The 27931-nt window shown below is 42.6% G+C and overlaps 1 protein-coding gene across 2 annotated transcripts in view; it reads right to left on the bottom strand.

The window, feature by feature from the left end:
* Window positions 1-959: 959 nt before the first annotated feature.
* LOC124035258 (dual specificity testis-specific protein kinase 1-like) overlaps window positions 960-27931 on the bottom strand; it is a 49027-nt gene continuing 22055 nt past the window's right edge. The window contains exons 5-10 of one of the 2 annotated variants that reach the window (XM_046348704.1): window positions 26437-26485; window positions 24456-24605; window positions 10845-11018; window positions 10366-10449; window positions 9681-9767; window positions 960-1819 (exon numbers count right to left, since the gene is read on the bottom strand). In XM_046348704.1, coding sequence (XP_046204660.1) covers window positions 1715-1819; window positions 9681-9767; window positions 10366-10449; window positions 10845-11018; window positions 24456-24605; window positions 26437-26485 — 649 coding nt within the window. In that variant the 3' untranslated portion in view covers window positions 960-1714. The remainder of the gene's footprint in view (window positions 1820-9680; window positions 9768-10365; window positions 10450-10844; window positions 11019-24455; window positions 24606-26436; window positions 26486-27931) is intronic. The other variant, XM_046348705.1, reaches the window with a different exon arrangement.

Genomic DNA, 27931 nt, shown 5'->3' with positions numbered 1-27931 from the left:
CTTCTTCAATCACCATCCTCTTCAATCACCATCGTCCTCCAATCACTATCACCATCCTCCTCCTCCATCATCATCCTCCTCCATCACCATCCTCCATCACATCACCATCCTCCTCCATCACCATCATCCTCCATCACCATCCTCCTCCATCACCATCCTCCTCACATCACCATCCTCCTCCATCACCATCCTCCTCCATCACTATCACACTCATTCTCCATCACCATCCTCCTCCATCACCATCATCCTCCATCACCATCCTCCTCCATCACCATCCTTCTCCATCACCATCTTCCTCCATCACCATCCTCCTCCATCACCATCCTCTTCCATCACCATCCTCCTCCATCACTATCACAATCCTCCATCCCCACCCTCCTCCATCACTATCACAATCCTCCTCCATCACTATCCTCTTCCATCACCATCGTCCTCCATCACCATCATCCTCCATCACTATCATCATCATCCTCCATCACCATCGTCCTCCATCACTATCACAATCATCCTCCATCACCACCCTCCTCCATCACTATCACAATCCTCCTCCATCACTATCCTCTTCCATCACCACCGTCCTCCATCACCATCATCCTCCATCACTATCACAATCCTCCTCCATCACCATCCTCTTCCATCACCATCGTCCTCCATCACTATCACCATAATCCTCCATCACTATCACAATACTCCTCCATCACTATCACAATACTCCTCCATCACTATCACAATACTCCTCCATCACCATCATCCCCTATCACCATCATCCCCTATCACCATCCTCCTCCATCACCATCCTCCTCCATCACCATCCTCCATCATCCTCCTCCATCACCATCCTCCTCCATCACCATCCTCCTCCATCACCATCCTCCTCCATCACCATCATCCTCCATCACCATCATCCTCCATCACCATCATCCTCCATCACCATCATCCTCCATTACCATACTCTTCCATCACCATCATCCTCCATCACTATCACCATCTTCCTCCAACACTATCACCATCATCCTCCATCACCATCATCCTCCATCACTATCACCATCTTCCTCCAACACTATCACCATCATCCTCCATCACCATCATCCTCCATCACCATCCTCCTCATCATCATGTTTATCCTCATCATCATCATCAGTTACATCACGAAACACTGTCATAAACATTAACAACAACATCAACAAATTTAAACAAAAAAGCAGTTTATGAGATTAAGATTAAGAAGATGTAAGTTAAGAAAAATTATGCCCAACTTCTATCACCTGTACAAAAAGTGTGTGAACTGGTCAAATAAAGCTTCCAAAGAAACCTTCCAAAGAAACCCTCTCTTCAAGATACATACTGTCTATTCCATCCATTATTCCACCAGGGTCTCACTTGAAAACTGTGGAGCTACCCCCGACACATCTGTAGGTGCAGTTTAGGTGCAGTGTAGGCAGGCACAAACAGAGAGGTCAGCCCCTGTAGAGAGGTCATCCTGGTGAAGTGTTGTGCCCCTGCCCCTGTGCAACTGTCTATTGTTGCTTCCCAAATGGTACCCTAGTCCCTATATAGTGCACTACTTTTGACCAGAGCACAAGGCTCTGGTAAAACATAGTACACTATATAAGGAATAATGTGCCATTTGGGATTGAGCCCATATACAAATCCCAAATCCTCCAGTCCTCCTCAGGATAGATGGGTGGGTGGGGCTTCGGCCAACCTAGGCAGCTCACCCAGTAGTCAGCTCTGAGTTAGGGGGCGGTTCCAGAGTCTCAGCAATCTCCCCCAGTTCATCCAGCAGCTCTGTGAATGCTGGTCTCCTGAAGGACTCCATCTGAACACACAGAGAAAACATAAGGATCAGTACTTGGCCTTGTTTGGGGTTTACATGTAACTGTTCACAATGTGACTCAGAGTAGGAGTGCGTATTGTCATGGAAATGTCAGTACTGAGAGAGACTTTGACATTCCTTCAAACAATCATCTTTATTCAATATCAATAAATTATTTAAATAATGAGCCCAATAGTCAGCCCAACACTCTTGACTGTTGGGCAGAGCAGCCTAACCTTTACAAAAAATGCTGTTTCTTATACAGCTGATACCAAGAATGCTTAGTCATGGTTGGTTCCAGCCCTCACATATAGATTGAGTTCATCTCCTGTGGTCATCTGTCTCTGGTGTTATTTTCCAGATGCAAGGATGATGAGACAATGAGGGTTTTGTTCTGTTCCTCCAGGCTCTCTCTATCTCTGTTACATCCACCACATCTTATCTATGGAATGCCAGCTGTAGGTTTTAGGCTCCTCTCAGTTCACACAGTCATTTAATTGTCTTACTGTTTAGTTAAGTATTTAATCATCAAATATGGGATAGGGGGCAGCATTTTCACTTTTGGATGAATAGCGTGCCCAGAGTGAACTGCCTCCTACTTAGTCCCAGATGCTAATATATGCATATTATCATTAGTATTGGATAGAAAACACTATGAAGTTTCTAACACTGTTTGAATGATGTCTGTGAGTATAACAGAACTCATATGGCCTTCTATAAATGAGGGGGGAAGGGAGCTGAATGAGTCAGTGGCCTGGCAGAGTGTCTCAGGTTCGTGACGTGCGGTCCCGACAGAGTTAGCTCTCGTTCCAGTGCTTTTCCATAGACAATGGAATTCTTCGGTTGGAACATTATTGAAGTTTCATGTTAAAAACATCCTAAAGATTGATTCCATACACCGTTTGACATGTTTCTACGACCTGTAATGGAACTTTCATTTTTTGTCTGGACGTAGTGCTCGCGCCTCATGAAGATGGTTACTGGGCTGAACATACTAACAACAAGTGGCTATTTGGACATAAATTATGGACTTTATGGAACAAATCAGTCATGTATTGTCGAACTGGGATTCCTGGGAGTGCATTCTGATGAATATAATCAAAGGTAAGTGAATATTTATAATTTTATTTATAACTTCTGTTGACTCCAACATGGAGGATATTTCTTTGGCTGGATTGGGCTCCAAGCGCTGTACTCAGATTATGCTTATTACGTAAAGTTTTTAAAAAATCTGACACAGTGGTTGAATTAAGGAGAAGTCTATTTTTAATTATGTGAATAACACTTGTATCTCTTATCAATGTTTATTTTGAGTATTTCTGTAAATTGATGTGGCTATCTGCAAAATCACTGGATGTTTTGGAATCAAAACATTACTGCACGTAATGCGCCAATGTAAACTGAGATTTTCTTATATAAATATGCACATTATCGAACAAAACATACATGTATTGTGTAACATGATGTCCTATGCGTGTTATCTGATGAAGATCATCAAAGATTAGTGATTAATTTTATCTATATTTCTGCTTTTTGTGACTCCTATCTGTCTGGAAAAATGGCTGTGTGTTTTTGTGACTTGGCTCTGACCTAACATAATCATATGTTGTGCTTTCGCTGTAAAGCCTTTTTGAAATCGGACACGATGGGTAAATTAACAAGACGTTTCTTTCATTTGCTGTATTGGACTTGTTAATGTGTGAAAGTTACATATTTCAACAAAAAAAATAGAATTTCGCATGCTGCCTTTTCAGCGGAATGTTGTCGAGGGGTTCCGCTAGCGGAACGCCTGCGCTAGAAAGGTTCACTTTCTACGTGTGGTCTAAGTTCCATAATGATTCAAATAGGCTACATGCCCCAAATTACTGCACAATTTGAACCGGCTCTGGCAGTGGGAACCGGCTCTGTTACACCTCATCATTATACTGGAGAGTCTCCCTGTGATATTATCTGTTACACCTTATACTTGTACTGGAGAGTCTCCCTGTGATATTATCTGTTACACCTTATCCTTGTACTGGAGAGCCTCCCTGTGATATTATCTGTTGCACCTTATACTTGTACTGGAGAGTCTCCCTGTGATATTATATGTTGCACCTTATCCTTATACTGGAGAGTCTCCCTGTGATATTATCTGTTGCACCTTATTCTTTGTACTGGAGAGCCTCCCTGTGATATTATCTGTTGCACCTTATACTTGTACTGGAGAGTCTCCCTGTGATATTATATGTTGCACCTTATCCTTATACTGGAGAGTCTCCCTGTGATATTATCTGTTGCACCTTATTCTTTGTACTGGAGAGTCTCCCTGTGATATTATCTGTTGCACCTTATTCTTTGCACTGGAGAGTCTCCATGTGACCATATCTCCTTCACCTTATCCTTGTAATGAGAGTCTCCCTGTGATATTATCCGTTGCACCTTATCCTTATACTGGAGATTCACCCTGTGATATTATCTGTTGCACCTTATCCTTGTACTGGAGAGTATCCCTGTGATATTATCTGTTGCACCTTATCCTTGTACTGGAGAGTCTCCCTGTGATATTATCTGTTAGACCTTATGCTTGTACTGGAGAGTCTCTCTGTGATATTATCTGCTAGACCTTATCCTTATACTGGAGAGTCTCCCTGTGATATTATCTGTTGCACCTTATTCTTTGCACTGGAGAGTCTCCCTGTGACCATATCTCTTTCACCTCATCCTTGTACTGGAGATTCTCCCTGTGACCATATCTCTTTCACCTCATCCTTGTACTGGAGAGTCTCCCTGTGACCATATCTCTTTCACCTTATCCTTGTACTGGAGAGTCTCCCTGTGACCATATCTCTTTCACCTTATCCTTGTACTGGAGAGTCTCACTGTGACCATATCTCTTTCACCTTATCCTTGTACTGGAGAGTCTCCCTGTGACCATATCTCTTTCACCTCATCCTTGTACTGGAGAGTCTCCCTGTGACCATAACTCTTTCACCTCATCCTTGTACTGGAGAGTCTCCCTGTGACCATATCTCTTTCACCTTATCCTTGTACTGGAGAGTCTCCCTGTGACCATATCTCTTTCACCTTATCCTTGTACTGGAGAGTCTCCCTGTGACCATATCTCTTTCACCTCATCCTTGTACTGGAGAGTCTCCCTGTGACCATATCTCTTTCACCTTATCCTTGTACTGGCATCTCACCAGTTTATCCCTTTGTTCACCTCTCTGTACATATTTTATTTGGAGTGGATCCCCGGAGGAAAACACTTGTTTCTTCTTGTTAAGCACCACTTTCAATTATTTGGTCACCCATAGTTTGTTGTTAGGAAATATCTTACATGTTTTTGGGGATCACCAAATCATTCAATATAGCCAGATATCAGTCAACTCGTTCAGGTCAGCTGATGATTCTTCAAATCCACTCCAGGTGGTACAATCAAAGCATCCCTGCAATTGATCAATACTGTCATTGTCCCACACTTGTATCTGTTTTTCCACCACCTTCTCCCTTTTGAGTTACTGTCTATAAGTTGGTCGTAGAAAAACAGTGTTATGATCTGATCCACCCAGTAGAGGTCTGGCCAAGGATGAATACGCTTTGGAGACTGAGTCATAACATAAGTCAATGATCTTATTTTTCCTTGTTAGACAAGTCACATACTGGGTGTATGTATTCAAAGTGAGCTTGAGAGTGCAGCTAAACCCCCATGAAGAATTTGGGCGCATCAGGGGAAATCGCATCAAGCTCTTCAGTGGGTTGAAAATGATGTCTGCATTGACACTGTTTGCTCTCACATGGATATAAACAACAGAAAAAGCATGGTGAATTCACGGAGGAGGTAGAAGAGACATAGTGACACTGACAGTATTTCTATATCAGGAGTGCAGATTTTATTCCTGACAATCATCGTTTTACACCATCTATCATCTATCAGAACACAGACTCCCCCTCCGTGCTCCTTGCCAGTAGCTTCATTGTCTCTGTCCATCTGAGTAATAGTGCATCTGTCAGTGGTGACTTCAAAGTCGCGCACCGCCTCCGACAGCCAAGTTTCAGAAAAGGCCATAACACAGGCCTCCATGTACTAATATACATACTGTGATTGTGCCCGCAATTCGTCCATTTTCCCCTTAACTTCTTATGGTATAGGTGGCATTATTTTAACTTTTGGATAAATAGTGTGCCCAATTTCAACTTCCTGCTACTCATGCCAAGAATATAAGATATGCATATTATTAGTAGATTTGGATAGAAAACACTGAAAGTTTCTAAAACTATTTGAATCATGTCTATGAGTATAACAGAACTTATGTAGCAGGCAAGACCCCGAGGACTAACCGTTCAGATTTTTTTTTTTTTCTGTCTGTTCAGTGGGTTCTCATTTGGAAACGATATTTCTTAGGAACTTGTTTTCAGTTCCTACCGTTGAGGTTATTCCTTTGTGCAATGAAGAAGTAAGGCCATCTAGGAACTGTGTAACACTGTTGAGAGTTGCGCAAGACTTGAAAAGTAGCTTGGTTTGTTGTCTTCCTGAATTGAACACAGATAGACCCGTCTTCAATTTTATCGGTTATTAACGTTTAAAAATACCTAAAGTTGTATTACAACAGACGTTTGAAATGCTTTGGCAAAGTTTACAGGGAACTTTTGAAATATTTTGTAGTGACGTTGCGCAATTTGGAAGCTGTATTTTTCTGGATCAAACCCGCCAAATAAATTGACATTTTGGATATGGACGGAATTAATCGAACAAAAGGACCAATTGTGACGTTCATGGGACACATTGGAGTGCCAACAAAAGAAGCTTGTCAAAGGTAAGGAATGTTTTATATTTTATTTCTGCGTTCTGTGTAGCACCTGCAGGGTTGAAATATGCTACCCTCTTTGTTTACTGTTGTGCTATCATCAGATAATAGCTTCTTATGCTTTCGCCGAAAAGCCTTTTTAAAATCTGACATGTTGGCTGGATTCACAACGAGTGTAGCTTTAATTTAGTTTCTTACATGTGTGATTTAATGAAAGTTTGATTTTTATATCATTATATTTGAATTTGCCGTGCTGCATTTTTCCCTGGTTTCCTCACACGTAATGGTGCTGGATTTATGAGGGAATTAAATCAAGGTCAGAATCCAGCTTATCTATAGACACACCTCTACCACACCCTCATTTCTTAGATCTCCAGCTAGAATGAATAGCAGGTTAACCATGAACATGCATGCTATTTTTATGCTTATGTTCAAGGTCAGAGTACACATATAGAGAAAAGTGCATAAAAAGGGAATAACATTCCATTTATGCACACCTCACTCAGGTCAGAACTGGGGCCTTTGTGAATACTGGCCCTGGACAACTACTTCTGATGCAGGAAGTCTGGCATCAGACCAGAGACCAAGATATTTTGACGTTCCATTTCATGTTGTGTTAAAGTAGCAATCTGCAGTTGCTTCATCCATTCTTGGACTTCTGAATTAATTAAATGTACCCATTGATTCTTGAAGAATATAACTTATAAATGCCTCATGAGCTTAGTTCAACTGTCGTACCCCATCAGGACCAAAATATAAGCTTGTTTCAAGCTAATGTTTATAAACAAAGTAAATGTAAACAAACACCACAAAATATTGTTAAAACTATAATTTGAATATGATGTATGGTCATTCCTTGCATCCATAGCTCTGTCTATGAATTTGAGACTGGTTACAGTCCTCCAGCCCTATCCCTCAGCTTTTTATCAAAATAGTGATGGGGAGGCGGCTTTGCTATTGTTTAAACTACTGATTGCCACTTTAAGTTTACACACAGCTAGGCCTCTCTATTGGTCACCAGGCTGTAAGAAAAAAGTAAACTCACAAACCTTAAAACCTGATATGGCAAAGCAATCCCTGAGGGGAACTCCCCCCCCCCCCTCCCATTCAGCTGAAAAGGTGGCGCAGGGAATTCAAAAATATTCTTTAGAAATATTTAACTTTCATACATTAACAAGTCCAATACCTCAAATGAAAGATAAACATCTTGTTCATCTACCCATCATGTCCGATTTTTAAAGTATATTTTAAAAATATATTTATGTTAGACCACCACAAAATCAAAGGAAAAACGCAGCCATTTTTTCTAGCCAAAGATAGAGTCACAAAAGCAGGATTAGAGATAAAATGAATCACTAACCTTTTGAAAATCTTCATCAGATGACACTCATATGACATGTTACACAATACATTAATGTTTTGTTCGATAATATGCATATTTATATCCACAAATCTCGGTTTACATTGACGCCATGTTCAGAAATGCCTCCAAAATATCCGGAGGAATTATAGAAAGCTACGCCAGATAACAGAAATACTCATCATAAACTTTGACTAAAGACACATGTTCTACATATAATTAAAAAGATACACTGGTTCTTAATGCAACCAATGTGTCAGATTTAAAAAAAACGTTATGGAAAAAGTCTACCATGCAATAATCTGAGACAGCGCTCAGACGTAAAAGTATTTCTCCGACATGTTAGAGTCAACAGAAATACGAAATTACATCATAAATATTCCCTTACCTTTGATGATCTTTCATCAGAATGCAGTGCAAGGAGTCCTAGTTCCACAATAAATCGTTCTTTTGTTTCATAATGTCCAATACTAGTGTCCAATTAGCTGCATTTGCTACCACTTTCAGCTCACGTGCCCAAATGCTGACGCTGGTCCAGCACAACTCGCACGAAAACTTCAAAAATATATATTCCAGGTCGAATAAACTGGTCAAACTAAGTAGAGAATCAATCTTCAGGATGTTATTTTCATATATATCCAATAACGTTCCAACCGGATCATACGTTTTCATCTGCAGCCAAATGGAACGACGGTGGCACCCACAGAGAAATGCACCACGGGGAAATTGCATTCTGTCGGGACAGTGACTATTTACCCTCCCATTCGGTCAAAGTTCACACCAGAAGCTCCATTCCACGTTCTACTGAATGAGGACATCTAGTGGAAGGAGGTGCTACCAGATCCATATAGGAAGTGCTACCAGATCCATATAGGAGGTGCTACCAGATCCATATAGGAAGTGCTACCAGATCCATATCTTATTTGGAAGTGGATAGGCGATGACTTGAAATTAGACATGTATTCAGAATTTCACTTCCTGTTTGGAAGATTGCCTGCCCTATGAGTTCTGTTATACTCACAGACATAATTCAAACAGTTTTAGAAACTTCAGAGTGTTTTCTATCCAATAGTAATAATAATTAGCATATATTAGCAATCTAGAACAGAATAGGATGCAGTTCACTATGGGAACGCAATTCATCCAAAGTGAAAATACTGCCCCCTATCCTCAACAAGTTCGTGCTACCAAGTGTATAGAGCAAAAATGTACCTTAATCCGGCTGTGGGCAACCACAAACTGTACTGTAATGTATACTGTACTGTAGCTACTCACGAGACTGTAAATTATACTGTATGAACTGTACTGCAATGTATAATATATGAACAGTACTGCAAAGTATATTTTACTATATCTACTCACCAGACTGTAAATAATACTGCATGAACTGTACTGTGAAGTATACTGTATGAACTGTACTGTAAAGGATACTGTATGAATTGTACTGTAAAGTATACTGTAATATATCTACTCACCAAACTGTAAAGTATACTGTATGTACTGTAAAGTATAGTGTATGGACTATACTGTAAATTCTACTATATGCATTGTACTGTAAAGTATACTATATGAATTGTACTGTAACATATACTGTATGAACTGTACTGTAAAGTATACTGTACTCTATGCACTCAACAGAATGTAAGCTATACTGTATGAACTATGCTGTAACGTTTTCTGTATGAACTGTACTTTAAAGTATACTGTATGTACTCACCAGACAGCAGCTGGCTGCCAGCTCCAACACCCGCTGAGGACACCCACCCACCAGCTCCCTAAATGCACTCACATCCAGGCCATAGTCCTGTCAAAAAAACACACACACACACACACACACACACACACACACACACACACACACACACACACACACACACACACACACACACACACACACACACACACACACACACACACACACACACACACAATAGGGCACACACACACCATGGCAGAGATTTCACACATGGTGCACACAGAACACACACATGGTCATGGCTGAGATTTCACACATGGTCCATGGCAGAGATTTCACACATGGTGCATGCGGCAGAACTTTCACACATGGTACATGGCAGAGATTTCACACATGGTCCATGGCAGAGATTTCACACATGGTGCATGCGGCAGAACTTTCACACATGGTACATGGCAGAGATTTCACACATGGTCCATGGCAGAGATTTCACACATGGTGCATGGCAGAGCATTCAACATGGTTCATGCGGCAGAAATTTCACATGGTCCATGGCAGAGATTTCACACATGGTGCATGCGGCAGAAATTTCACACATGGTACATGGCAGAGATTTCACACAAGTTGCATGGCAGAGCATTCACACATGGTAGAAAACCTGGATATGTGTAGTCGTAAATAACGTAAATACAAAGTAGAGCTTTACCTGGGTTCTTGGTAGAATCTCTGGGTCTGCAGGGATCCTTGCCAGTATTTCACAGAGCATAATTCCAAAGGAAAATACATCCACCTGGTGACAACACAGAATCACATGTCTGTCATACAGAGAGCCAACCAACGATGAGCTGTGTTCCAACTACTAGGATACTAAGACATGACAAAGCTCCTTAACTTTCTACCCAAAGTATTTTTGACCACATGTTCTCAAACTCAGCGGCCTTGTGGGCCTCCTGATCTGTGGTCAGTTTTGACTCAGGCAAGGCTATTTAATATAATAATAATAATATATGCCATTTAGCAGACGCTTTTATCCAAAGCGACTTACAGTCATGTGTGCATACATTCTACGTATGGGTGGTCCCGGGGATCGAACCCACTACCCTGGCGTTACAAGCGCCATGCTCTACCAACTGAGCTACACAGGACTATTTACTCAAAGGAAGGGTCTTGGTGACGTATCCTTACCTTGCGATCGTAGGGTTCCCCACGCAGCATCTCCGGGGCCATCCAGAAGGCAGATCCCACCAGGGAGAGCTTCCTCTCCGGGTCTTTAACCGGCAGCTCCACCACCTCTCTGGCCAGGCCAAAGTCTGTGACTAGGGCCTCCCTGCCCCGCGCCGTCACACGGATCAGACAGTTCTGAAGAGTCAGACATATACAGATCATTTCAGTATATACAGTACCAGTCAATAGTTTTAACACACCTACTCATTCCAGGGTTTTTCTTTATTTTGAAAATGTTCTACATTGTAGAATAATAACACATATGGAATCATGTAGTAACCAAACAAAGTGGTAGGGGTGGTAGGTACAAGGTAGGGGTGGTTTACAGAAGATAGCTCTATTTGGTAAAAGACCGAGTCCATATTATGGCAAGAACAGCTCAAATAAGCAAAGAAAAACAACAGTCCATCATCCGTAATTAACTGCACCTCAGATGGCAGCCCAAATAAATGCTTCACAGAGTTTCAGTAACAGACACATCTGAACATCAACTGTTCAGAGGAGACTGTGTGAATCAGGCCTTCATGGTCAAATTGCTGCAAAGAATCTACTACCAAAGGACACCGATAATAAGAAGAGATTTGCGTTGGCCAAGAAACACGAGCAATGGACATTAGACAGGTGGAAATCTACTATTTGGTCTGATGAGTCCAAATTTGAAATTTTTGGTTCCAACCAGTGTCTTTGTTAAACGGAGAGTAGGTGAACAGACGATCTCTGCATGTGTGGTTCCCACCGTGAAGCATGGAGGAGAAAGTGTGATGATGTGGGGGTGCTGTGCTGATGACACTGTCTGTGATTTATTTAGAATTCAAGGCACACGTAAACAGCATGGCTACCACAGCATTCTGCAGCGATATGCCATCCATCTGGTTTGCGCTTAGTGTGACTATCATTTGTTTTTCAACAGGACAATGACCCAACACACCTCCAGGCTGTGTAAGGGCTATTTGACCAGGAAGGAGAGTGATGGAGTGCTGCATCAGATGACCTGGCCTCCACAATCACCCGAACTCAACCCAATTGAGATGGTTTGGGATGAGTGAAGCAAAAGCAGCCAACAAGTGCTCAGCATATGTGGGAACTCCTCCAAGACTGTTGGAAAAGCATTCCAGGTGAAGGTGGTTGAGAGAATGCCAAGAGTGTACAAAGCTGTCATCAAGTCAAAGGGTGGCTACTTTGATGAATCTAAAATATATCAAATACATTTGTTATGGTTAATACATGATTATACCCACCACTGCGACCTGTGTGCTCTTGATGGCTGGCCCTCGCTTCATATTCATCGTCAAACCCACTGGCTCCAGGTCATTTATAAGTATTTGCTAGGTAAAGCCCCGCCTTATCTCAGCTCACTGGTCACCATAGCAGCACCCACCCGTAGCACGTGCTCCAGCAGGTATATTTCACTGGTCACCCTCAAAGCCAATTCCTCATTTGGCTGCCGTTCGTCCCAGTTCTCTGCTGCCAATGACTGGAACGAACTGCAAAAATCACTGAAGCTGGAGACTCATATCTCCCTCTCTAACTTCAAGCACCAGCTGTCAGAGCAGCTCACAGATCACTGCACCTGTACATAGCACATCTGTAAATAGCCCATCCAACTGCCTCATCCCCATTCTGTTATTTATTTTTTTGCTCCTTTGCACCCATATCTCTACTTACACATTCATCTTCTGCACATATATCACTCCAGTCTTTCATTGCTAAATTGTAATTATTTTGCCACTATGGCCTATTTATTGCCTTTACCCCCCTTATCATTTGCACACACTGTATATATACTTTTTTTATTGTGTTATTGACTGTATGTTTGTTTATTTCATGTGTAACTGTTGTTTTTTGTGTCACACTGCTTTGCTTTATCTTGGCCAGGTCACAGTTGTAAATGAGAACTTGTTCTCAACTGGCCTACCTGGTTAAATAAAGGTGAAATATATGTTTTTCTTTTAAACATCATAGTGTTGATGTCTTCACTGTTATTCTACAATGTAGAAAATAGTAAAAGTAAAGAAAAACCCTGGAATGAGTAGGTGTGTCCAAACTTTTGACTGGTAATTTATACATTTTACAATTATTTCATTCAACAGTAGTACTGCCACTCTAAGCATTTGTGTTATGACAACTGCTTATCACCAGAGAGCAGTCTAACATTGCTATAGTACAATCACATGAATAGTAGGTGGTTTACTGTAGGTGTGGAGAGAGCACTAGTGGGCTGGATGAGCTCAGTGAGAGTGGGTGAGCTATTCTAGAAGACACAAGGTAGTGGAGCGGTTACATAAGTCGAGCAGGCAGAGAGACAGGCAGGCAGAGAGACAGACAGGCAGAGATAGAGAGAGAGTCAGGAAAAGAGACAGACAGGCAGAGATAGAGAGAGAGTCAGGAAAAGAGACAGACAGGCAGAAAGACAGACAGGCAGAGATAGAGAGAGAGTCAGGAAAAGAGACAGACAGGCAGAGATAGAGAGTCAGGAAAAGAGACAGACAGGCAGAGAGACAGACAGGCAGAGATAGAGAGTCAGGAAAAGAGACAGACAGGCAGAGAGACAGACAGGCAGAGATAGAGAGAGAGTCAGGAAAAGAGACAGGCAGGCAGAGATAGAGAGACAGGCAGGCAGAGAGACAGGCTGGCAGAGATAGAGAGAGAGTCAGGAATAGAGACAGGCAGGCAGAGATAGAGAGAGAGTCAGGAAAAAAGACAGACAGGCAGAGAGACAGGCAGGCTGACGGGTAGAAGTGAAAAGACAACAGTGAATGAAGTTGAATGAAGGCATATTTATCCAAACAATGTCAGGAGGATATGACTCACACAGGACAGAAGCACCCACGTAAAACACTTAATCCCAGGAGAAAAGATGTCAGAAACAGTCCTACATACCAGTAGTCTTTTAAAACATGTTTTACTAAACACTGCCACCTTGTGGGCAGCTTGAGTCAAATGCATATATAATGTACTGTACAGTGTACATACACTACATTGTAAAAAGTAATTAGTTCTGATAACTACATTTTTAGTGGAAACCCGTTGACGACAATCTTGAGTAACCCAACTCAAATTATTGCAGTGTTAAATACTTAAAGTAATGAAGTGACATTGCCACTCATGTTTCTCTTTTTAAGTTGTAAATACTCAACTGTTTTGTGAACTTTTGACACTAAGTGTTGTTTAAATGCTGATTGCTTTATGTCCCTATCAGCTTGTTGTTTCGCACTGACAGATGTTTCACAATGTATGTAAACAACACTTTGTTGTATTAAATCATTATAAAGTAGTCTAGAAATTGGCCATATAGGCTGTGACGTGATAATGCCCTCGAAGCCGGTGTTTGGACTTGGAGGATACAGTATATTGGCATGGTTGAGGGCAAACCGTGCCAATATATTCTCCAAACAGTCGTTCAGTCTTTTTGTTCTGTATCTATGGACGCGACCCAGTCGTTCAGTCTTTTTGTTCTGTATCTATGGACGCGACTCAAGTCGTTCAGTCTTTTTGTTCTGTATTTATGGACGCGACCCAGTCGTTCAGTCTTTTTGTTCTGTATCTATGGACGCGACTCAGTCGTTCAGTCTTTTTGTTCTGTATTTATGGACGCGACCCAGTCGTTCAGTCTATTTGTTCTGTATCTATGGACGCGACTCAGTCTTTTTGTTCTGTATCTATGGACGCGACTCAGTCGTTCCGTCTTTTTGTTCTGTATCTATGGACGCGACTCAGTCGTTCATTCTTTTTGTTCTGTATCTATGGACGCGACTCAGTCGTTCAGTCTTTTTGTTCTGTATCTATGGACGCGACCCAGTCGTTCAGCCTTTTTGTTCTGTATCTATGGACGCGACTCAGTCGTTCAGTCTTTTTGTTCTGTATCTATGGACGCAACTCAGTCGTTCAGTCTTTTTGTTCTGTATCAATGGACTCAGTCGTTCAGTCTTTTTGTTCTGTATCTATGGACGCGACTCAGTCTTTTTGTTCTGTATCAATGGACGCGACTCAGTCGTTCAGTCTTTTTGTTCTGTATCAATGGACGCGACTCAGTCGTTCAGTCTTTTTGTTCTGTATCTATGGACGCGACTCAGTCGTTCAGTCTTTTTGTTCTGTATCTATGGACGTGACTCAGTCGTTCAGTCTTTTTGCTCTGTATCTATGGACGCGACTCAGTCGTTCAGTCTTTTTGTTCTGTATCTATGGACGCGACTCAGTCGTTCAGTCTTTTTGTTCTGTATCTATGGACGCGACTCGGTCGTTCAGTCTTTTTGCTCTGTATCTATGGACGCGACCCGGTCGTTCTGTATTCAATCTTTTTGTTCTGTATCTATGGACGCGACTCAGTCGTTCAGTCTTTTTGTTCTGTATCTATGGACGCGACCCGGTGTATCTAAGGACGGTCGTTCAATCTTTTTGTTCTGTATCTATGGACGCAACCCAGTCGTTCAGTCTTTTTGTTCTGTATCTATGGACGACGTCGCTCAGTCTTTTTGTTCTGTATCTATGGACCAGTCGTTCAGTCTTTTTGTTCTGTATCTTATGGATCGGACGCGACCCAGTCGTTCAGTCTTTTGTTCTGTATCTATGGACGCCCAGTCGTTCAGTCTTTTTGTTCTGTATCTAGTCGTTCAGTCTTTTGTTCTGTATCTATGGACGCGACCCAGTCGTTCAGTCTTTTTGTTCTGTATTTATGGACGCGACCCAGTCGTTCAATCTTTTTGTTCTGTATCTATGGACGCGACCCAGTCGTTCAATCTTTTTGTTCTGTATCTATGGACGCGACCCAGTCGTTCAGTCTTTTTGTTCTGTATCTATGGACGCGACCCAGTCGTTCAGTCTTTTTGTTCTGTATCTATGGACGCGACTCGGTCGTTCAGTCTTTTTGTTCTGTATCTATGGACGCGACCCGGTCGTTCAATCTTTTTGTTCTGTATCTATGGACGCAACCCAGTCGTTCAGTCTTTTTGTTCTGTATCTATGGACGCGACCCAGTCGTTCAGTCTTTTTGTTCTGTATCTATGGACGCGACTCAGTCGTTCAGTCTTTTTGTTCTGTATCTATGGACGCGACCCAGTCGTTCAATCTTTTTGTTCTGTATCTAGTCGTTCAGTCTTTTTGTTCTGTATCTATGGACGCGACGTTCAATCTTTTTGTCGTTCAGTCTTTTTGTTCTGTATCTATGGACGCCCAGAATCTTTTTGTTCTGTAGTCGTTCAATCTTTTTGTTCTGTATCTATGGACGCGACCCAGTCGTTCAATCTTTTTGGACGCGACCCAGTCGTTCTGTATCTATGGACGCCACCCAGTCGTCAGTCTTTTTGTTCTGTATCTATGTATCTATGGACGCGACCCAGTCGTTCAATCTTTTTGTTCTGTATCTATGGACGCGACCCAGTCGTTCAATCTTTTTGTTCTGTATCTATGGACGCGACCCAGTCGTTCAATCTTTTTGTTCTGTATCTATGGACGCGACCCAGTCGTTCAATCTTTTTGTTCTGTATCTATGGACGCGACCCAGTCGTTCAGCCCAGTCGTTCGTTGTAAATGTTCCATTGCCATCTGTCTGGCAACGTTCTTATCCCTTGCTTACTAGCTAGCCAACTACGGCTAACTTACAGACACGTCAAACAGCGCAGACAGAAAAACAACAGTAGATGCATTTGTTTAAGCTGTTTTCTAGTGACATTTATTTGGATACATACATAATAATATGCTAATTAAGTACCTGGCATAGAAATGTGCTCTCTCATTAGGACACGGTTGAGGAGGTAGCCAACAACACAGTATAACTTCAATCTGAAGCTGGGAAGACCGCAAACTAGATGCACTTCGTTTAGTTTGACCTTTTTTCAATTGACATTTCATTGTATACATCTATAAAAATGATGTCAGCTGATTCATGATTTCAACTGGCTGAGAAACGCTTCCTGCCTCTCTCTCTCGTCACGACTCCCGACCCCTACACGTTCATTACTATGGGACAGTTCGAGATCAAATTTGAATATTGAAACAATGTTGCAAATGTCGGAGACAGACAGTAATTATACAAATATCCGCTGTTGAAAACTGTTAGTCTAAAATAAATGTTATATAATGTCTAAATGCTTTTTATAGTGGAGATCAAGTGTATAACTTTCCTGCCTTGGCTGATGAGCCAGTGGATTGCGCAGTCAGATGGAACAGAAAGTAAATAGGCATTTTAATGTCATAGATTTAGCCGTTGGTAATTTGTGGAATAGACAACGGATGTAATGCGGTTTTAAACAATCAGTTTTCAGGATTAGAGACACCCGTTGTATAATTAGAATTAAATACAAATGACACGAAACATGATTTATTAATGCCTTAATTTTGAGAATGAATGAAGCCAGTGTGTGGCTTTAGTCTCATGCGATGGTGCCCGGAGAGCAGGCCAGCAGTGGAATTTTTTTATCTCGTAATTTTCAGTGATCGTGTCTTAATGTTTAATAAAAAGCATGAGCTGGCACACACCTAGAAAACATTATTTTGTGTAGAGTTGCTGTCTAACGGCGAATACAATTTAAGCTATAAAAAATCAATAGAGTCGACCACTCTATATATAAACTCCCAGTAATGTATTGTGTAAAACAACAACGTTTCGGCATTATTGTGCCTTAATGGTAAACATTGTCCTATGTATTTGACAATTTGTCATTTTAACCCATCTTTGCATGCATTGTTGAGCACAATGCTCATTCTTATAGCAGATACTGGAGGTGTAACTGTACACATTATGTTGCATTAGCCTCTGTCATTGAGAGTAGTGCACATTATTTTGATGATTGTGGGAATGGCTTGTCTCATTATTTAACATCAATATCCCTGTCAGTGTTGATATCCGTTCATCATAATCAATTACACCTCATAGCACAACAAACTGCTTAATACTATTTTAGAAGTATCAGGGCTAGGTGACTGGTAACATGACCAAATACAAACAGTGCAGCTATTCCCTCCGCAAGGCTATCAAACAAGCTAAGCGTCAGTACAGAGACAAAGTAGAACCTCAATTCAACGGCTCAGACACAAGAGGCATGTGGCAGGGACTACAGTCAATCACGGACTACAGGTAGAAATCCAGCCCAGTCACGGACCAGGATGTCTTGCTCCCAGGCAGACTAAATAACTTTTTTGCCCGCTTTGAGGACAATACAGTGCCACTGACACGGCCTGCAACGAAAACATGTGGTCTCTCCTTCACTGCAGCCGAGGTGAGTAAGACATTTAAATGTGTTAACCCTCGCAAGGCTGCAGGCCCAGACGGCATCCCCAGCCGCGCCCTCAGAGCATGCGCAGACCAGCTGGCCGGTGTGTTTACGGACATATTCAATCAATCCCTATACCAGTCTGCTGTTCCCACATGCTTCAAGAGGGCCACCATTGTTCCTGTTCCCAAGAAAGCTAAGGTAACTGAGCTAAACGACTACCGCCCCGTAGCACTCACTTCCGTCATAATGAAGTGCTTTGAGAGACTAGTCAAGGACCATATCACCTCCACCCTACCAGACACCCTAGACCCACTCCAATTTGCTTACCGCCCAAATAGGTCCACAGACGATGCAATCTCAACCACACTGCACACTGCCCTAACCCATCTGGACAAGAGGAATACCTAGGTGAGAATGCTGTTCATCGACTACAGCTCGGCATTCAACACCATAGTACCCTCCAAGCTCGTCATCAAGCTCGAGACCCTGGGTCTCGACCCCGCCCTGTGCAACTGGGTACTGGACTTCCTGACGGGCCGCCCCCAGGTGGTGAGGGAAGGTAACAACATCTCCTCCCCTCTGATCCTCAACACTGGGGCCCCACAAGGGTGCGTTCTGACCCTCTCCTGTACTCCCTGTTCACCCACGACTGCGTGACCACGATGTTACAGGAAGGCCATAAAGATCATCAAGGACATCAACCACCCGAACCACTGCCTGTCCACCCCGCTATCATCCAGAAGGCGAGGTCAGTACAGGTGCATCAAAGCTGGGACTGAGAGACTGAAAAACAGCTTCTATCTCAAGGCCATCAGACTGTTAAACAGCCACCACTAACATTGAGTGGCCGCTACCAATACACTGACACTGACACTGACTCAACTCCAGCCACTTTAATAATGGGAATTGATGGGAATGATGTAAATATATCACTAGCCACTTTAAACAATGCTACCTTATATAATGTTACTTACCCTACATTATTCATCTCATATGCATACGTATATACTGTACTCTATATCATCGACTGCATCCTTATGTAACACATGTATCACTAGCCACTTTAACTATGCCACTTTGTTTACATACTCATCTTATATGTATATACTGTACTCGATACCATCTACTGTATCTTGCCTATGCTGCTCTGTACCATCACTCATTCATATATCCTTATGTACATATTCTTTATCCCCTTACACTGTGTATAAGACAGTAGTTTAGGAATTGTTAGTTAGATTACTTGTTGGTTATTACTGCATTGCCGGAACTAGAAGCACAAGCATTTCGCTATACTCGCATTAACATCTGCTAACCATGTGTATGTGACAAATAAAATTTGATTTCATTTGATTTGATTTACTTTTCTTCCTTCAAACATGCATACACTGTTATGTAAAATTATCATGAAGTCTAAACATTTTCATTTTACCCACAATTCTTTAAAAATAGAGCCACGTGGTATTTTTAAGTATTCATGACTTAAATGTAATAATTCTATATCAGCACAACACAAATAAATCAAGTGTTTAATATGAAAATATAAATGTGTCTGACTACTACTTTATTCTTTTAAGTAAAGATGTAAAACATAATAGAATCAAGTAAGATCAACTTAATTAATAAATGTTTGAGTGACTCAAATATGAAATAACTTGTAAAAACTCAATAACTTTAACAGTACTCAAAACATTAAGTGACACTAACTCATATGCCAATAAGATGTACTTACACTTTTATGATTTGAGTTCTACTGACTGTTGGAGATGTTTGAGTTGCCACTATTCGATTTCTTTAATGAGTCAGGCAGTTACCTTTTACAATGTATATTGAATATGATTTTCCACAGTATACCGCAGTATGCCAAGCCATTTCACCATGACATTACAGTGCATATTGAAAATGATTTTCAACAGTATACCGCAGTATGCCAAGCCATTTCACCATGACATTACAGTGTATATTGAATATGATTTTCCACAGTATACCGCAGTATGCCAAGCCATTTCACCATGACATTACAGTGCATATTGAAAATGATTTTCAACAGTATACCGCAGTATGCCAAGCCATTTCACCATGACATTACAGTGCATATTGAATATGATTTTCCACAGTATACCGCAGTATGCCAAGCCATTTCACCATGACATTACAGTGCATATTGAAAATGATTTTCAACATAACATCCAGCCAAATGAACAACATGTAATAATTACAATAAGGATATTTAATTGAGTCCCTTTTTTTGGCACTAGAGTAATACTGCCACTCCAAGCATTTTGTGTTATGACACCTGCTTACCACCAGAGAGCAGTCTAACACTGTTATAGTACAATCACAACAATCATTTTTAAAATTCAACGAGGAAAGTCAGTTTAGAACAAATTCTTATTTACAATGACAGCCTACCCCAGACAACAGTGGACAACTATATAGGACTCCCAATCACAGAAAGACGTGATACAGCCTGGATTTGAACCAGGTACTACAGTGACACGTTGGCACTGCGATGCAGTGTCTTCGTCCACTGCACCACTTGGGAGCCCAATAGGCAAGCTTGGTCTGAATAAACAGACAACTCAACTGAACATTCTCTGCCTTCGAATCTCACACATTATACCTGCCTGTGGGTCTACTTAATGCTGTTTTAGCTACCTCAGCAAATCAAATCAGGCCTATGGGGAAAGCTGAGTAAACGTGTTGATAAACATCTCATGGCGCATCTCTTGATTATATCCATAGTGTAAGCAGATATAACAGCGTGTCTGTCCCAAATGGCACCCTATTCCCTATAATCCACTACTTTTGAACAGGGCCCATATACGGCTCAGGTCAAAGTAGTGCACATTGTATGGGAATAGGGTGCCATTTGGAAGGAAGCCAGCCAGTATGAAGGGGAGACCCTACATACAGACAGCCAGACCAGACACTCTTAAATAGCCTGACTCAATGGCGTCTGCACTAATTACTTCCCCGCCAGGCTACATTTTTCAGGCCTTACCTGATGATCCACCTGATTTGGCATCAATGCCTACTGAGAACAAAGCCCAATGTGTGTTGGGTATTGATTACCATAGTAGGTAGTTTACTGTAGGTGTGGAGAGAGCACTAGTGGGCTGGATGAGCTCAGTGAGAGTGGGTGAGCTATTCTAGAAGACACAAGGTAGTGGAGCGGTTACATAAGTCGAGCAGGCAGAGAGACAGGCAGGCAGAGAGACAGGCAGGCAGAGATAGAGAGAGAGTCAGGAAAAGAGACAGACAGGCAGAGATAGAGAGAGAGTCAGGAAAAGAGACAAGCAGGGCAGGCAGACAGACTGAAATATAGGCAGGCAGGCAGGCAGGCAGGCAGGCAGGCAGGCAGGCAGGCAGGCAGGCAGGCAGGCAGGCAGGCAGGCAGGCAGGCAGGCAGGCAGGCAGGCAGGCAGGCAGGCAGGCAGGCAGGCAGGCAGGCAGGCAGAGATGGTAAGACAGGTTGGGGTGTAGAGAGGCAGACAGCTAGGCAGAGACAGACAAGCAGATAGACAGGCACAGAAAGCGAGAGAGGCAGGAAGAGAGGCAAGCCGGCAAAAAGAAGGGATGTAGACAGGCAAGCAGACGGGAAAAAAAATAGACAGATAGGCAGGCTGACAGGGGTGTGGAGCAGATCAGGGGGAGGGGAAGGAGGGAGGGAAGGCCCTGGTTGACTGGCTGGCTGTCCGACTAGCTGGTTGGCTGACGTATCCTCAGCATCTAGAAGTCATTACAAAGGGAACCACACTACAGGCCCCCTCTCTCCAGTGTTTTCATTCAGCAGCTTGTGATTATTGGGCAACCTGGGTATCACTCCAAGCACCAAACCTGACCGCTAAATTTAGCATGGGCCCTCACCTCAGAGCCAAACAAAAGCAACAGTTCCCGGAAGACCAGATCTAGAATGGAGAGTTTCAGGGGGAATTAAAAGGGCTGTTCCAATGGAACTCTGAGGACTTGCTCTAAACTGTAACCAGGATTGTGTTCCAAATGTCACCATATTCCCTATGTAATGCACTACTTTTGACCAGGACCCTATGAAAGTAGTGCACTAAATACAGAATAGGGTGCCATTTGGGACACACAGCAAGTTCACTAAAATGATCTACGTTTGCAATTACATCCACCATACCTTTCCTAATTCTGGTCATTTTGAATTCTAATGATTTCTCCTACAGAATATATGCCAGAAGAGCTGTGCAGCCTAATAGTGTGATTCTAACTGAAACAGTAATTGGTTTAACCTAACATGACCTTTTCAGAAAATACACTGCACATCATTATTTATCTTGCACGTCTGGCTTGGATCCACTATAATTTATAGAGACTGAAGTCCCTTCTTTAGAGATTGAAACATATTCCACATGAGAAAAGACCTTGTCTGTCTATATGCCTCTGCCATCAATCCTAGCAGTGATCTTTTGAAACACTCTCTGTAATTGTGAAGACAGCAATTGTTTGTTTGACGTAAGACAGACGTGTGCATCATTTTGCCAACTCTAATGATACCAGTGGGGGGTCTAGGGGGAAAAACAACAGTACTGCTTTGCAGACACACCAATTACTTTCCGGTAAAATGGCATCATTGAGACAAGAGCCAAATGGATTGTCCCTCTGGGTGACATGCTAAATGCCAGTATGGAGCACGTCACTGTCACCACCAGTATCCCCATGGTTAGTAGAGAGGGAGAGAGGTCGCTGGTAAAATGGGATGTGGTGAGGGAGAGAAAGAGAAAGATAGAGAGAGAGGGTGATAAGGAGGAGAGAGAGAGAGAGAGAGAGAGAGAGAGAGAGAGAGAGAGAGAGAGAGAGAGAGAGAGAGAGAGAGAGAGAGAGAGAGAGAGAGAGAGAGAGAGAGAGAATGGAAGGAAGGGAAGTAGGGCAGGATGGTGGCAGGACTCTACTATTGATCCATTGCTCTTACTTTCCCAGACAAAGAGGGGCGGGCTGTTGGTGTGTATGTGTTCATGTCTCTCTGTGCGTCTGTGTGTGTGTGTGTGTGTGTGTGTGTGTGTGTGTGTGTGTGTGTGTGTGTGTGTGTGTGTGTGTGTGTGTGTGTGTGTGTGTGTGTGTGTGTGTGTGTGTGTGTGTGTGTGTGTGTGTGTGTGTGTGTGTGTGTGTGTGTGTGTGTGTGTGTGTGTGTGTGTGCGCATGCGTACAATAACAAAGCTCAGAGTGGAAGTACATTAGCATGACAATGGACTGTGCTTGTTGCTCGTCCCTCTACATAACATAACCAACCTGCACTTCTGTGGAACCTGGCAACTGGGAATGAGACAACCGATTTTTCTAGGCTGATATCTTTTCCACATGGTAGAGAGTTATCCTCAGCCTCAGTCTGACTACTGAATGAACCTTAACTCAACCGTTCCCTGCTTTGTCCACAACAGTTGAAACCAATTTATTTAACCATTATTTATCCAGGAAGTCCCATTGAGGTCAGAAGACCTCTTTTACAAGGGAGATCTGCCAATGTGATCACTACATGATGTCACAGCACCAATGTTGCTAAAATTTGTCTGAAGAGTAGGGGTTTTCTTAATGTCAAAGAGATCAGTCAGTGGCTGTAGCCAGGCCAAAAGTAGTGTACTATATAGGGAGTAGGATGCCATTTCAGACACAGCCACTGAGTGAGGTAACATCCCTTACAGCTTCCTCTTTCTTTCACTGCAAATGCTGAGTGCGGACCAACCTTATTTTTCCTTTTCACTTTCTGGGTTACTTTGTGGTCTATGCACCACAAATACAACAATAATCTACAATAGATGTGGATGGGGTTTTCCCCTGGTCTACTGTACCTTAGAGTTGAGGTCCCTGTGGTAGATGTGGATGGAGTTTTCCCCTGGTCTACTGTACCTTGTGGTTGAAGTCCCTGTGGTAGATGTGGATGGGGTTTTCCCCTGGTCTACTGTACCTTGGAGTTGAGGTCCCTGTGGTACTGTAGATGTGGGTGGGATTTCCCCTGGTCTACTGTACCTTGGAGTTGAGGTCCCTGTGGTACTGTAAATGTGGGTGGGTTTTCCCCTGGTCTACTGTACCTTGGAGTTGAGGTCCCTGTGGTACTGTAGATGTGGGTGGGTTTTCCCCTGGTCCACTGTACCTTTGAGTTGAGGTCCCTGTGGTACTGTAGATGTGGGTGGGTTTTCCCCTGGTCTACTGTACCTTGGAGTTGAGGTCCCTGTGGTACTGTAGATGTGGGTGGGTTTTCCCCTGGTCTACTGTACCTTGGAGTTGAGGTCCCTTTGGTACTGTAGATGTGGGTGGGTTTCCCCCTGGTCTACTGTACCTTGGAGTTGAGGTCCCTGTGGTACTGTAGATGTGGGTGGGGTTTTCCCCTGGTCTACTGTACCTTTGAGTTGAGGTCCCTGTGGTAGATGTTCTTGTAATGCAGGTAGATCATTCCTCTGGTGATGTCACAGGCCAGGTCCACCTTCTCCCTCCAGCACAGAGACACATCCTTCCTGGCCAACAGTTCCTCCAGACATCCTCCACTAACATACTGAAACGGATAGACAGCCCGTCAGCCTCACATACTGAAACAGATAGACACCCCATCAACCCCCACTAACATACTGAAACAGATAGACACCCATCAGCCCCCACTAAGATTCTGAAACAGATAGACATCCATCAGCCCCCACTAACATGTTGGAACAGATAGACACCCCATCAACCCCCACTAACATACTGAAACAGATAGACACCCATCAGCCCCCACTAACATGTTGGAACAGATAGACACCCCATCAACCCCCACTAACATACTGAAACAGATAGACAACCCATCAACCCCCACTAACATACAACCCCATCAGCCCCCACTAACATGTTGGAACAGATAGACACCCCATCAACCCCCACTAACATACTGAAACAGATAGACACCTCATCAACCCCCACTAACATACTGAAACAGATAGACACCCATCAGCCCCCACTAACATACTGAAACAGATAGATACCCTATCAACCCCCACTAACATACTGAAACAGATAGACACCCATCAGCCCCCACTAACATACTGAAACAGATAGACACCCATCAGCCCCCACTAACATACTGAAACAGATAGACACCCATCAGCCCCCACTAACATACTGAAACAGATAGACACCCACCCCCCATCATACTGCAGATAGACCCCATCAGCCCCCACTAACATGTTGGAACAGATAGACACCTCATCAACCCCCACTAACATACTGAAACAGATAGATACCCTATCAACCCCCACTAGCATACTGAAACAGATAGACACCCATCAGCCCCCACTAACATACTGAAACAGATAGACACCCATCAGCCCCCACTAACATACTGAAACAGATAGACACCTCATCCCCCCCACTAACATACTGAAACAGATAGACACCTCATCAACCCCCACTAACATACTGAAACAGATAGACACCTCATCAACCCCCACTAACATACTGAAACAGATAGAAACCCATCAACCCCCACTAACATACTGAAACAGATAGACACCTCATCAACCCCCACTAACATACTGAAACAGATAGATACCTCATCAACCCCCACTAACATACTGAAACAGATAGACACCTCATCAACCCCCACTAACATACTGAAACAGATAGAAACCCATCAACCCCCACTAACATGTTGGAACAGATAGACACCCCATCAACCCCCACTAACATACTGAAACAGATAGACACCCCATCAACCCCCACTAACATACTGAAACAGATAGACACCCATCAGCCGCCACTAACATGTTGGAACAGATAGACACCCCATCAGCCCCCACTAACATACTGAAACAGATAGACACCCCATCAGCCCCCACTAACATACTGAAACAGATAGACACCCATCAGCCCCCACTAACATACTGAATCAGATAGATACCCCATAAACCCCCACTAACATACTGAAACAGATAGATACCCCATAAACCCCCACTAACATACTGAAACAGATAGACACCCATCAGCCCCCATTAACATGCTGAAATAGATAGACACCTCATTAGATTAGCATCACATACTGAAACCTGGAAATAAGAGGATAAGGAACACTGCCACACCTGGCTCTCCAACCAAGGGGTAGGAATTGAGTAGCAAACTGAAGAAATTCTGAGGAAATTCAGCAACTATTGGAAGTTGATAAAACTGCTTCTTTATTGTAAAACCCAACATGTTTCAGTCGCTACAGGCCATATTTGCCCAGATGGAGAGGCTCACACACAACCCAACCTTCTATATGTACAGGGTACATCTCCTAGAAACAGACAGTGTGTCTCCCCACTCATCTCACTAGTGTGAAGTCGTCATCCGTACAAGGTGGAGAAAGTAACACTCACCTCTAAAATAGGGTAGAGTTTATCTTCCTTCACACATATCCCCAAATACCTAGAATAAATCACAACAATATGTTATTCATATATTTCTTATTTCCATTCTTTTACTTTTAGATTTGTGTATTATTGTGAATTGTTAGATATTACTGCACTGTTGGAGTTAGGAACACAAGCATTTCGCTACACCTCCAATAACATCTGCTAAATATGTGTATGCGACCTATAAACTTTGATTTTATATGGACAACAGAAATATAATGTGGAATCATAATGACATTTAGAATATACTGTACTTGAAGATGGTTTAGTGGCTAATAAGGCCACCACCCCTGGCCCCACCGGTCGTCACACTATCTGTCTCCCAGGTCATAATATACAATAAGTTACATAAGATGCTCAGGGCTGAAAACTTGTTTTGAGGACCAGCTGAGCCAGACATTCAACAACAACCTAGGCTCTTGTGAAGAAAAAACAACACAAAAAAACTCGCCGGTGGCCAGTGCTCACCCGAGATTACAACCTAAAAACTACATCCATTCCAGACACTGGTTTACAGTATACCTTGACTGAAAGGTTATTACCAATGGCTTACATAAAACCACCGAACATATCAGTCTTCTTACAATGCTCTGACGTTGGAGCCTGATAACATTGCCATTCTCACAGTGAGTAAGTTCCAAATTGCACCCTATGGGCCCTGGTTTAAAGTAGTTTAATATATAGGGAATAGGATTCCATTTGGGTTTGGAGGAAGGCAATGTTCTCAGGCTCCAACATTAGAAATGATTCAGATTTTCACATCATTGTTTGAGTAGGGCCCACTCACAGAGGGCTGGATGCCCTATCTGTGCCAGGTACATATTGTATTGGACTCATATTCGCTTTCATCATTGACTCTCTATGCTCTGACCTCAGCAGATAAACTGTGCTGTTTAATAACCACTGATACTGTGGCCTTGAAAGAAAGGCTAAAATAAGATTGCTTGGACAAACACAATGCCTTCACACCTTATGTAACCACTTCATACGGGGAGAGCTGGCCTAAGGTAGTACTATGTCCCTCCTGCTGTGGCCATTACCACACCTCACAGACTCAGCAGCATGTGTATACATACCCAGTCATCACCATGTCTTGAGACATGTTAAGACATATAAATGATTATGTCTGGAGATGTCTTGAGACATGTTAAGACATATAAATGAAGATGTCTGGAGATGTCTTGAGACATGTTAAATGAAGATGTCTGGATATAAATGAAGATTATGTCTGAGAGAAGACATGTCTTGAGACATGTTAAGACATATAAATGAAGATGTCTGGAGATGTCTTGAGACATGTTAAGACATATAAATGAAGATGTCTGAGACATGATGTGTCTTGAGACATGTTAAGACATATAAAGATGTCTTGAGAAGATGTTAAGACATATAAATGAAGATGTCTTGAGACATATAAATGAAGATGTCTGGAGATGTCTTGAGACATGTTAAGACATAT

This window comes from Oncorhynchus gorbuscha, linkage group LG05 (assembly GCF_021184085.1).
Source record: "Oncorhynchus gorbuscha isolate QuinsamMale2020 ecotype Even-year linkage group LG05, OgorEven_v1.0, whole genome shotgun sequence".
In the NCBI taxonomy this organism is placed as follows: Eukaryota; Metazoa; Chordata; class Actinopteri; order Salmoniformes; family Salmonidae; genus Oncorhynchus; species Oncorhynchus gorbuscha.
Note: the sequence above shows the minus strand (reverse complement) of the source record. Positions and strands in the feature narration are given on the sequence as shown.